Below are 13526 nucleotides of genomic sequence, written 5' to 3'. Positions count from 1 at the left end.
ATTAATGCAATAAAGCTCAAAATGGGATAATATTACAAGGTGATATTGTCTGATTTTTCGGTTTATTTGGAAATCGTAGTAGTCTTTTTGTGGATATTTTTCTGATCGTGAATGTGGCTTGAGTTTACGATAATTAAAAACGACATTTGATCTTGTTATCCTAAACATTGAAAAATTATAATTTATTAGCTAATAATATTTCGGTTTTTCTATTGTGTACCCATAGGGCAAACGGGTATATATCTCTCTTTAGAGTCTTCTTATCACAAAGTTTATTGATTGCCTCAGCGAGTACTATTCAGGCTCGTATGTCAAAAATTGGCTCATATGTCAAAAATTAGCATTCTGCTGTATACCTCTGAATCATCGAAAATTAGCATTATGCAATACCTTTTAATCCGTTGGTTCAAACGCGTTATTTCTACAAAATTAACAAGTTTAACTTGATCACATACAGTATTTGTAGCTAACCGGAATAAAATAGCACAAAAGCATAATCATACATACGCACTTCTTTACATAGATTTTAGCGAAAATTTCAAATCAATTCACCTGCTGAATCAACTACTACAAATTCACGATGAATACATAATGACATACACGTTCCCGGCAGATAAAATAAAAGATCAAAACAGAAACAATAAGCATACAAAAACCATGACCCAAAACATTCTGAACAAATAGGAATGACAAACAGGAAATACAGTTTTGCGGCTGATCGAATATGAAAGTTTATTAGGAGGCTTATGTTACGGAAATATAATATTGTATGTAATATTATGGTAGTCGTGTTTTAGGTAATTGTGTTTCGGTAAATATTCGGTTTCCTAAAACCGGTGTTAGGGTTGTAACGTTTGTACTAATATATATATGTATTGTCTTCCATCGTAATAACATATCAGAAAATTCCCAAACTTTGTCTTGTCAATTACGTTTAACTTGGTAATCAGAGCAAGGTTGTATTTCTTAAAAATCGTCGCCCGTCAGTATGTCAGGCGACAATTCAGGCAGTGACACCAAGGAGGGAAGAGTTGCCCTCAGTCCATATTTCCTCTCTACTTCCGACAAGCCCGGGGACAAAATCATTCATGTTATGTTAAACGGTGAAAACTACGATGAGTGGTCAGTTAAGCTTGATCATGGTGCTCTCCGTTCTAGAAAGAAGACGGGATTTGTTGATGGCTCGATTAAGAAGCCAGATGAAAAGTCGGACGATATTGAAGATTGGTACATGGTAAACGCAATGGTGGTTGCGTGGATTTTTAATGTCATTGAACCCAAGTTGGGTTCAACAATTACATATCTGTAAGAAGCCAAGATCCTGTGGGACGATATTGAGCAAAGGTTCAGCGATGGAAACAGGCCAAAGCTTCATCGAGTCAAAGGCGCAATTGATGCGTGCAAGCAAGGAGAAACAGAGTCTGTGTCCGAGTATTATGGTCGATTGAAGAAATTGTGGGATGAACTCGATAAATATGCTCGAAATCCCACCTGTGAATGTCGTGGATGTAAGTGTCGTATCAACCAGAAGTTAGATAAGAAACGTGACGAAGGAAAGTTGCACGATTTTATTTTGGGACTCGACAAACACTATGCTACGATATGTTCTAGTTTGTTGTTACAAGAACCATTACCTTCGCTTAATAGGGCTTATGCCACCATAATTCAAAAAAAAGGAGTGCGAGGGAATGGTGAAGTCAGTGTACCTAGTGGTCGTGGTGAAGGTCAGATCCATTGGATTTGCATCAAAAACAGCCCATAATGCCAATGATATACCTCGGATAGAAGGAGGAATTCATCTTGCGGGAGACATGGATAGAGAGTAGTCATGGCCAAAGTGCTCAAAGTGTAACCGTTGGGATCATGTTAGAGAAAAGTGTTTTGACATTATTGGGTATCGTAAAGGCTGGAGAGAAAGGGGTAAGCAGGACAACAACTACTACAACAGTGGGGGCCGTGGTGGAGGTCGTGGGCGAGGTGGAAGCTATGGGCGAGGAGCGAATTAAGCTCGTTCCAGTGAAGAGACGTCAGAGACCAAAGAACAACATGTGAGTGTACCAAAAGAACAGTGGGATGCGTATGTCAACGATGCTAGAGGGCCGTGTTCTTCAGGTGCCAGTAATCGCATGTCTGGTAAGATAAATAAAGCAAATCTCTGGTCATTAGATTCGGGTGCTACGCGTCATATGACAGGTAGTTGTGAATTGTTGACCGATGTGCATGAAATTGCGCTATGTATGGTGACATTACCAAATGCAAAAACATCCAAGGCAACCAAGGAAGGCAGAGTTGTATTAGGAGGAAGTCTTGTTTTGAATAAAGTTTTGTTCGTGCCCGAATTTCATTGTAACCGGGTGTCCGTGTTTCAGGTTAAGAATCGATCTTGATTGTACAATTCAGTTCAATAATTCATCTTGTGTTTTACAGGACCGCGTGTCGAAGACGACGATTGGTACGAATGAACAACATGGTCGGCTATATCTTCTTAAGGGACAGACGAGCAATAAAGGGTGTGAGGCGCAGAAGAAGGACGATGAGGCTAGTATGTGGCATCGGAGGTTGGGTCATCCTTCAAGAAGAATAACAAAGTATTTACCGTTTATTAGTAGTAATAAGAGCATTAATCATAATTCTGAACTTTGTGATATTTGTTTTTGTGCTAAACAAACAAGAGAAAAATTCATTATTAGCGATAATAAAGCAGTCAAGATTTTTGAATTAATACACTGCGATTTGTGGGGTGATTATCGTACGCCTTCATTCTGTGGTAGCCGTTATTTTTTGACAATTGTTGATGATTACTCTCGCGCTGTTTTGTTGTATTTAGTTAAAACTAAAGATGAAGTGTCACAACTACTAAAAAATTTTGTTGCAATGGTGAAGCGACAATTTGATGTCGATGTCAAAATTATCCGTACTCGATAATTGAACGGAATTCACATGTCTAAAGTCTTATTTTGCTGAGAATAGTATTATCCATCAAACAACTTGTGTGGGTACTTTTCAACAAAATGGTAGAGTGGAGAGAAAACACCGTCATAACTCAATGTCGCGAGAGCCCTTCGTTTTCAGTCAGGTTTGCCTATTAAATTTTGGGGTGAATGTGTCTTAACTGCCGGTTATTTAATTAATAGGACACTTTCCGTTTTATTACAAGGTAAAGCCCCATTTGAGATGTTGTTTGGCAAAGGTCTTGTTTATGATAATATTCGGGTATTTGGTCGTCTTTGTTTTGTAAAGCATCCTCGTCGTGATGGGGATAAATTTGCCTCTTGAAGTCGTTGATGTGTCTTTGTTGGTTATCCATACGGAAAGAAAGGTTAGGAGGTTTATGATGTCGAGTCAAACGAATTTTTGATATCGAGGGGCGTAAGCTTTGATGAGAATGCGTTTCCATTCCAACGTAATGCCGAAGTGGTGCTGGTCAGCCTAGTCGAATAGATGGATTGGGCAGTAGTAATGACGATGTGGTGTTAGGTGATGTTCTTTATATGATGGTAAATGATACGGTGAAAGAGGAGCAGCGTGTCTCGAGGGGTGAGTCAGAGCACCGAGAGAAGCATGGCGAGTTTCAAGGTGGTGTAGATGGTGTAGATGCTGGCAATGGTATCGACGCTGGCTCTGAGAACGCTGAGGTCAATGAATTTGGTCGAGGGAAGCGACCTCACGTCCCTTGGTCTCGCTATGATAAAAATGAATATGTTACAAGTACAGTGAAGATTGTCCTTTTTAGCGAAGATAATAGGCGTCCGTCTATTTCGTCTGTTCCATTGTCGTCAGGTACACCTTATCCTTTAGCACATTATGTTAATTATGAACAATTTACAGTCAAACTGTAGACACCTCGTTTCTGCACCCCTCGCAAACCACCCGGTGATGATTGGGCCGCATGTTTGATTCGCGGAACGATTAGTGACAGTTCGTAAGATTATCGTCAAGTGATTGCTCAAATATAAATGTCAACCTCTTAGTTGTCATCTACGTGCCGATACGGTCGTTTTGGCAGTAATTAGAGTACATTCGGAGTCCGGGTCAAAAACCGTCTCCATTTTTCGATGAATTTGTTAAATCCCGAGTCGGAATGTTCGGAATGTTCCGGATATTTTGTTCCATATTCATCAAATTTTATCTTTTGGCAAATAATATCCCGTAATATTCAAAAGATAATCAAATTAAATCCGTCCTACCATAACTAAAACGCGGAAATCTTTCTTAGCGGGAGGAAACCTCACGGGAACAGACGCACAGCAGTCTTTGCGCCTCTTCCAAGAGACGCAGTGGGTCGCTGCGCCTCTTCCCAGGCCCTTCTTTGCATGATTTACGTATCTTTTTTATATGTTTCCGAGATTCACTTCCAAAGAGTCTCCGAAACCCTATTCCTTCACGTGATTAGTATAAATAGGAGCTTTCGTTCCTCATATTTCGCACGCGAGTGTCCGCCCTTCTCTTCTCCCTTTGCATTCTAGACTTCGTTCTTACTAATTGGCGCCTACGTGCTTGGACTTCCGACCACGTAAGCTCGGATCTTCCGGGTACCAGCCTCTCCGTTGCATGACCGACCAATTTGACCACTACACTCAATCAATCTAATTAATTAAACTGTTTTAATCGTCTTCCTCTTACGAGGGCACTCTTTCCTTGCATTCGCGTCGAGCATTCACTAATCGATCTTCTTAGTTCTTCTCGTTCCGTCAACATGTAAGTCTGAGGGTGTATAATTCCTTTTGTTTATTGTATTTTATTTATCGTATCATCATTGTAAGGTTTATGTCGAAAGTATCTCATTAAAACCGATTTCTAAAAACCGTCTTTAAAACCTGTTTTGCGGATTTCGTGAGAGATGACGATCGAGAAAAAAAGACGCAGCAATCTGCTGCGCCTCTTCAAAGGAGCGCAGCACTGCTGCGCCTCTTTGTGAGGCTGCCGCGGTTCTCGCTTCTTTTCTTCTTCCTCCAAATCTCTGCAATTCGTATCAAATTTATTTGTTTTGTTTGTTCGTCTGTTAGTTCTCCGTCATAAAATCATAATAATTAGCATGTATATTGTATCATATATTTCATCATTCATTCACATGTTTAATTCATCTAATCCGACTTAAATCCCTAGTAATTCATATTTGCGGGTTTTCGTCAATAATATTCAATTCAAGTTCTAGGGATTCAATTCGTTCATGTTGAGTTTCTGGGATTCATTGTTGATATATTTTTCATCATGTTCATTGTTAATCCGCCATCAATTCATCATGTTTAGTTAATTATTCGCTTGATTGATTCGTTCATTAACATCGACCCTTCACATGTTTAATCTGTCTTTAATTCCGTCTTCATCCATGTTTTGCTGTTTTATGACCTCAATCACATGTAAATAATCTGTGAATCACTTTCATCCGAGTATATAATCTAAATCAATCCCTTAAATTCACCAATTAACGTTAACAATTGCAGTTTTGGCTTCACAGCCAGAGTTCGTCCTTGGAACAGACGCAGCAACTGCTGCGCCTCTTCCAAAGGGCGCGATGTCTCTTCTGCTGTTCGGGACGACTTCTGTCCCTGAACTCCTTTTCTGCCTTGACCTATACTAATTAGTTTACGTATCAATTAACTAATATTCGTAATATCGCTAATTCCTGTTCGTTAATTTGTTGTTTTATTCCTTTATTCCTTTTTTATCAAATCATCCGTTTTAGCGGTACTTTCGACATAGATCGCCTAATCCGTTGTAATTAATGTAATTCTTTTTATCCTAGTTATTATTTATTGTATTCCTTTCATTGTTTTGTATGCTTCACTTGTAAACGAGCATTAAAATCCTACTTTGACCCAGTTGTTTGCCTAATTAATTGTTCACCGACTTAGCTAATTTCACATGTTAGGATTAATCTATTGGATGTTGCATTGCATGCATATAGCCGACGATATATCGAGTACGAATAACTTCCCTAATCATTAGTAGAGGCCGCTATCGAGGCGGGCGGGATTAGGTGTTCGATCAAAAGAGCTTCCTAATACGTACCCTCACCCCTTACTCCAGATCTCCGTGAGCACCCGTGTTCATTGGCATCCACGAGAGTCATTCTAGACATAGAATGCTAAGGGTAACGATTGCTTAGTGTTCATGTCTCTACTTTGTGTCTTGACATGACACGAGGTATTCGAACGGTTCCAATTTCCCACAAAAATTGGTGGCGACTCCTTACAAAATGCAAACGCTTGTTTTCGAGCCCCTTCACTCCCAGCGCCCCGTGGGCGGCCCGTGTCCACAGTTTGGCGACTCACTGGGATTATACACTTACGTGTAGCTAGGGTGAAACTTGAACAAGGTTAGGGAATAAGTTTGTGCAAGACAATTGTCGGTTTTCATAACTCGGTCTTCCTAGACCGTTCAATTCGGCCTTCCTAGGCCCAACCCAACCTATTCGACCAATCGTCCCGTCTAAACGGTCCTAATTCTTATTTGGGCCTAAGGATGGATAGCGGTTGACGTCATCCATACCATGATGCTTACTCTTGTTTGTATCAAGGGCCTTCACTACTTGAGGAAATGGACTAGGAATCGGCCTTACTCTTGTTTGGCACGAGCCTCTCCACAGACTTCGGGTTTGATGGTTCGGTATGGCAACCCACCCTTTAAACCAAAACCCTTCTAAAAGCACTCAAAGATCCCGTTATAATGCTTGTATAAATGTGTAAAACTTTACATGATCACCATTTCTAGACAAAACTATGACAAATTTTCAAAAATCAAAACCCAATTTCAAATCAAGAATTTCGAAATAAAGGCCTTCAATTAGCGCAAAATCCGGTCAAAACTATGTCCGTTTGTCGTGTCAAAATTCGGGTCACAAGCCCATTTCAAAACCTCACTTCGAGTCCACTCCTACAACTACACTACAGTTGGCTAGGACACACATTTTCAAAGACCTTGTCTTTCTTCAAAACTCACTCAACACAAGTGGCACACACCCACTTCACGAGTCAAAACTTTTCCTCTTTTAGCAAGTGTGATAGAATGGTCGATTGTGTTTTGATTCGTCGCCGATCTCTTACTCAGTTTTCAAGATGCCTGGGTCAAGTGATGATACGAACCTCCAGCAAATTCAAGAAAGTAATGATCGAATCCTAGCCGCGCTAGCCCAAATGCAAGTTACCCAAAACCAAACCTATGACCGCCTCGAGCTCATCGAAGGCCGTATCTTTGACGTAGAGGGAAGGTTGCCTCCCATTAAAGGTGAAGTACTACAATTTTCCGATGACGAGTCTAAGGATGAGAATCCTCTCATGGGGACAACCGCTTGGTGAGAAAAGGCTCCAATACCTAGAGGAGCAATTGATGTACCTTAAAGGAGATGACATTTACAGGGAAAACAATCGTAAGTATGAAGCCGTCAATTCCAAATTGCCCACTAACTTTAGCATGACGGATATCCCTAAGTTCAAGGGACATGAGAACCCTTTGAACCATATCCGTGCCTTCAAGGATTACATGTCTATCAAAGGCATCAAACCCGAGATGTTCTTAAGGATCTTTCCTTCATCTCTCGACACCATCCCAAAGCAGTGGTTCTACACTTTAGACCACAAAAAGGTCGCTACTTGGGAGGACGCCGCGATCGAATTCTCAAAACAATACGCGGATAATGCCGAGATCCAAGTCAATATGCGCACTCTAGAGGTTCTTACCCAGAATGACAAAGAAGGATTCACCGACTTTCTAAGTAGGTGGAGGAAGACTAGTACTCAACTAGTAGAACGCCCGGATGAGGCCACTCTTGTGGAGAAATTCGTGGACAATCTCAAGCCCATATATGCCAACCATTTGAGATATCAAAACATCAAGACTTTCAAAGACTTAACCGTGTTAGGGACACGAATTGAAGATGACATCCGCAAAGGACTCTTGTCCAAAACGGTAGGTCGAGGATATCAAGGGTCCACGAGTCGTTCATACGGCTCTACTAGCAAGACCGACGAAGTTAACCTTCTCGAACCATCCAAGAAAACTAGCCCACCAAGGAAGTTCACAAACCTTGGGGATACATACTCCAATGCTCTAAAAAGGCTAGTGAAGCAAGGCAAACTCCAACCCATTGGACCTACTCCCGAGCCCGAAAGGAAGTCCAAATTCTGGGACGAAAATTCCTACTGTGAATACCATAGGGGTAAGGGGCACGACACCGAGAAATGCTACAAGTTGAAACACGTGCTTCAAGATATGATCGAAGATGGTCGACTCCCAATTCCACCAGGAGGTAAGCCTAATAACACTCAGAATCCTCTTGGAGTTCTAGTGATTACAAGTGATGAATCTACCTTAGATTGCTCACATCTCATTTCTCCCGCCGAGGATGAAATTCAGGCAATTGAGAAAGAAAGACTCTACTCTACCATCTCCCCTACCATTTCCGACTTCATCGCCTGGGCAAGGAGTGTAGATAGACAAGTGTGGGAATTAGAAAGCATGGTAATGATCTTGCGCGATCCCAATGCAACACCTAAAGAACGCGTACCATTGATCTTCTCTCAAAATACTACTATGCAAGAAGTCATCACCGTGGTCGATAAACTAGTCGATCAAATCATACAACTAGAAAGTGACATCATGAGGATGAGGGAACTAGCCGCAATCAATGGAGTTTGGGCCGATGACGATGAAGACGAATATCTCATTGAAAACTCTTTAGTCAAAGAAATAGTCCAAAATGGCGAAGACCAAGATGTGGATCACCTAACTCGCTCGGGTCGTCCATACCAAAGCACTACTCAAAACGGTCCCACCAATGTCATCACACCAAATGACAACGAAGACGACCCCACGGATCATTTGCTCAAGCAATTACAAAAAACCAAGGCTGATCTTTCGGTCTGGCAACTAGTGGCAAGCTCATTTCCACACCGCCAAGCTTTACTGCAAGCTTTGGCCAAATTGAATGTGGCACATAACTCTACTCCTGAAGATGTAGTTAACTTGGTCTTCCAAGAATCCCCGAAACTAAGTAACCCTGTTACTTTCTCGGATGAAGACTTGCCACCTTTTGGCGCCAGTCACAACCTTGCTCTATACATCACCGTCATCTGTCTAAAGAAGAATGTGCCAATGACCTTGGTAGATGATGGCTCCGCGGTCAACGTCGTACCCCTCAAAACGGCACACAAACTAGGCATGAGAGAGTCGGACTGGACTCCTACAAATCAAGGTGTACGTGCATATGACGGTACACGACGAAAAGTGGTAGGACTTGCTAACCTAACCATAGCAACGGGACCAATCGAACGAAAGGTTAACTTCCAAATAGTGGACATCGAAGCTTCATTCAACATATACTGGGAAGGCCTTGGATTCATGCTTCTAAAGCAAGAACATCCACCCTTCATCAAAAGATCAAGATCCCACTAAATGGCAAAGTTGTGACAATCACTTCGTCACCCATTAAGGCCATAATCGAGAAGCAATCAAATAATCAAGTCCTTGCGGATCCTATATACGAACTTGGAGGCTTCCAAAGTGTAAATGTCATAGAAAGTGAGTTGGCACCCTTATACTATAATCCCTACTCCAACTTGGTGGTCAACCACATTCTCAAAAACCAAGGATACTTCCCTGGAATGCCTTTGAACCCAGTTCGGAAAAACACCTTCGCGCCATACAAGAAAGGCAACTCATCGAGAATACCACTTGGACTAGGGTACAAACCCACAATAGAAGAAGTTCTCGAAATGCTTGCCCAAGTCCAAAACCGCAAGTATGTAGGAGTCCAAATGAGGCCATATCTCCCTACCTTGAATGGATACTTCGTTCAAGAAGGAAGTTCGGAACTCTTTCATGGATTTCCCGAACCTTGGCATTACCTCGAGAAGAAGTTAGCCGGAATCGAGATCTTTCACGATTGCTACTTCATCCCTCCAGAAACGGTTCCTACCGTCAAAACCCGTCAAGCACCTTGCTTAGACGAACAAGTCGTTAGCCTCCCTGTTTGGAGAGGATCGATTTGTTAGGGCGCGCAGATGAGATCATTACTACGATACTTCAAGACGATCGCTTCAACCCCACCGCTTTGATCACAGAAATTGACACCAAGCAGCAGAAAGGGTGGAGAAAATCAATCAAATGGACCAACAGTCAAAGAAGACTCTTCAAGCTCACCACTGGAGAAGGAGAGATGTTCAAAGAAGAACCAGAAGACGACGAATTTGAATCAGAGTCGGAGTCGGAGTCAGAGTCAGAGTCTAGAGGAGTCATTAGAGAGTCTACTCCTGTCGTCATCCCCACTCCCCTCGTTTCTCCTAGCTTATTTTCGAGTAGTCACGGTAGTTCGGGAAATGCCCCACCATCGTCTTTGTCCCTTTGCCGCCACTATCCTTAGATCGGTTGGCTTCTTTGTTTCAACTTTACTCAAATCTTAATATGAATAAATCAGGTTCTGCTTACTCTTTGCGTTATCTTGAGTGCAATTCTGTTTATGATGATACTGAGGATGACCAAGACCCAGACTTGACCGAAATACCTCCCTACGTAGCCAAAGAAATACTACAGGAAGGGGAAGGGGGACCTGTAATTGAGGACACCGAACCCATCAACGTGGGAACTGAACTAGAACCCAAAGAACTTAGGATAGGGACTACCTTGAGCTCAACCGAAAGAACCGATTTCATAGACCTCCTAAATGAATTCAAAGACGTTTTCGCTTGGTCCTACAAAGACATGCCAGGGATCGACGGGGATATCGCCGAACATAGAATCCCGATTAAGCCGGGTTTCAAACCGTGAAACGAAGCTTCGACGAATGAGAACAGAGTGGGCTCTAAAGATTAAGGAAGAAGTTGACAAAAAATTCAAAGCCGGGTTCATCAAGGTTTCCGAGTATTTCGATTTGGGTAGCTAACATAGTACCCGTGCCCAAAAAGGATGGGAGAATCCGAGTTTGTGTTGACTTTAGGGATTTGAACAAAGCAAGCCCAAAAGACCACTTCCCTCTACCTCACATCGACATATTGGTAGACAATACTGCAGACCATGCATTACTATCCTTCATGGATGGATATGCGGGTTACAACCAAATCAAAATGGCCATGGAAGACATGCATAAGACTGCGTTCGTCACCCAATGGGGAACCTATTGCTATACAGTAATGCCGTTCGGATTGATCAACGCCGGAGCTACATACCAACGCACCGCGACTACACTTCTACATGACATGATGCATAAGGAAGTCGAGGTATATGTAGACGACATGATTGTCAAATCCAAGGAAAGAGAGGGACATATTGCGAACCTTCGCAAGTTCTTCGCAAGGCTACGGAAGTACAATATGAGACTCAACCCTCAAAAATGCACATTCGGGGTGACATCTGGCAAACTCCTAGGGTACGTCGTTAACCAACGAGGCATAGAAATAGATCCTTCCAAAATCAAAGCTCTGATCGAAATGCCACAACCTCAAACAGAAAAAGAAGTCAGAGGATTCCTGGGAAAAGTGCAATACATAAGTCGATTCATATCGAAACTTACGATGATTTGCGAGCCTATCTTCAAGAAGCTCAAGAAAACAGACCACACCATGTGGGACGACGATTGTCAAAAGGCATTCGATAGAATCAAGGAGATATTGGCTAAACCACCAGTGCTCATGCCACCACAACGAGATCAACCTCTTGGTTTATATCTCACAGTAACTGAAACTGCCATGGGTGCTATGCTAGCTCAAACTGTAGGAAGTGAAGAAAGAGCTATTTACTATCTAAGTAAGAAGTTCTTGGAATATGAATGCAAATATTCACAACTCGAAAAGACATGCCTCGCTCTTGTGTGGGCAACAAAGAAGCTACGCCATTACATGCTTAGCTACTCTGTCAAGATATTCTCCAAAATGGATCCAGTCAAATACCTCTTCGAGAAACCCGTTCTCAACGGACGTCTGGCGAGATGGACCATGATGCTCTCCGAATTTGACCTCAAATATGTGCCACTGAAAGTAATAAAGGGTCGCGCCGTCGCCGAATTCTTCGCAGAAAATCCCATCAACGACGCACAAACCATAGATACTTGGTCATTTCCGACGAGGATATACTTGATCGATGTAGAATCTTGGGATCTATACTTTGATGGAGCATCAAACCTAAGAGGATTTGGGATAGGAGTGTTGCTCATTTCTCCTGAAGGTGAGCATACACCGATTGCCGTCAAACTCGACTTCGAGGTGACAAACAACGCTGCGGAGTATGAAGCTTGTCTCATTGGACTACAAGCGGCAGTTAGCTTAGGTATCAAAAACCTACGAGTGCATGGGGATTCGTCACTAATCATCAACCAAATTACGGGATCCTGGAAAATCCGAAGTGAAAGCCTTGCACCCTATCAGGCCAGGATAGACCAAGTGGCTCAATTCTTTGATCATGTAACCTACTTACACCTACCTCGAGAGGAAAATCAATTTGCAGACGCTCTTGCGAAACTTGCATCTTTGATAAACATGCCAGATTACATGATGGAAATGCCTTTGTGTATTGAACGACGGTCGGAGCCAGCGTATGTCCATCAAATTACCGATGAAGAAGAAATCGCACAAGAACCCTGGTTCCAAGCAATCCTAAATTTCAAGCTTAACGGTACCTATCCGCCAGAAATGGACAAAAGGGGACAACGAGCTATACGCCTGCTAGCTTCCCAATACGTCCTGATGCAAGGAGAATTGTACAAAAGAACACCTCTTGGTGTAGTCCTACGTTGCCTTGATCATTCACAGGCACGGAAAGTAATGGAAGAAGTCCACGACGGAGAATGCGGTCCTCACATGAGCGGGCCTATGATGGCAAAGAAAATCACACGTCTAGGGTACTATTGGACCACAATGGAATCCGATTGCATCAAATATGTGAGGCATTGCCACAACTGTCAAATCTTCGGGAACGTACAACACGTCCCTCCTTCGTTGCTCTATACAATGACATCTCCTTGGCCATTTTCCGCATGGGGAATTGATATAATTGGGAAAATAACCCCGGTAGGAACAGGGAGGTCACTGTTTCATCCTAGTAGCGATTGACTACTTCACCAAGTGGGTAGAAGCGGCTTCCTACACCGCTCTTACAGCTAAAAATGTGGCAAAGTTCATACAAAACAACATCATCTGTCGATATGGTTGCCCGCATGAGATCATTAGCGATAATGGGTCCCACTTCCAAGCCGAAACCGAACAATTGCTAGCCAAGTACAAGATCAAGCATCATCACTCCTCGCCCTATCGACCACAGACTAACGGCGCGGTAGAGGCGGCTAACAAAAATGTCGTCACGATCCTCAAGAAGATGACTGACAATTATAGAGATTGGCCAAGCAAAATACCCTTCGCTTTGTGGGGGTATCGTACATCGTCGGGACGCCCACCGGGGCTACTCCTTTCTATTTGACCTACGGCATGGAAGCCGTACAACCGGTTGAGCTAGAGATACCATCCTTGCGTATTCTACTAGAAAGTCAAATCCGGAGGCCGATTGGAAGAGGGATAGATACGAAGAACTCATCCTCTTGG

At 42.6% G+C, this 13526-nt stretch overlaps 1 protein-coding gene across 1 annotated transcript; it reads left to right on the top strand.

Moving 5' to 3' along the window:
• The first annotated feature begins 988 nt into the window (after nt 1-988).
• On the top strand, nt 989-1762 carry LOC141597493 (uncharacterized). Its single transcript, XM_074417961.1, has 2 exons — nt 989-1227; nt 1345-1762. Exons 1-2 carry the CDS (start codon nt 989-991, stop codon nt 1760-1762), a joined length of 657 nt encoding a protein of 218 aa, XP_074274062.1.
• Nucleotides 1763-13526: the final 11764 nt, after the last annotated feature.

Source organism: Silene latifolia, chromosome 8 (assembly GCF_048544455.1).
Source record: "Silene latifolia isolate original U9 population chromosome 8, ASM4854445v1, whole genome shotgun sequence".
Lineage (NCBI taxonomy): Eukaryota > Viridiplantae > Streptophyta > Magnoliopsida > Caryophyllales > Caryophyllaceae > Silene > Silene latifolia.
This window is presented reverse-complemented; position numbering and strand designations above follow the sequence as displayed.

Bases quoted from the DNA above. Each gene is read 5' to 3' on its own strand.
- LOC141597493 (XM_074417961.1), top strand. From the start codon at position 989: ATGTCAGGCGACAATTCAGGCAGTGACACCAAGGAGGGAAGAGTTGCC. The intron at 1,228-1,344 runs GTACATGGTAAA...TATTGAGCAAAG, and splicing joins TCGGACGATATTGAAGATTG to GTTCAGCGATGGAAACAGGC.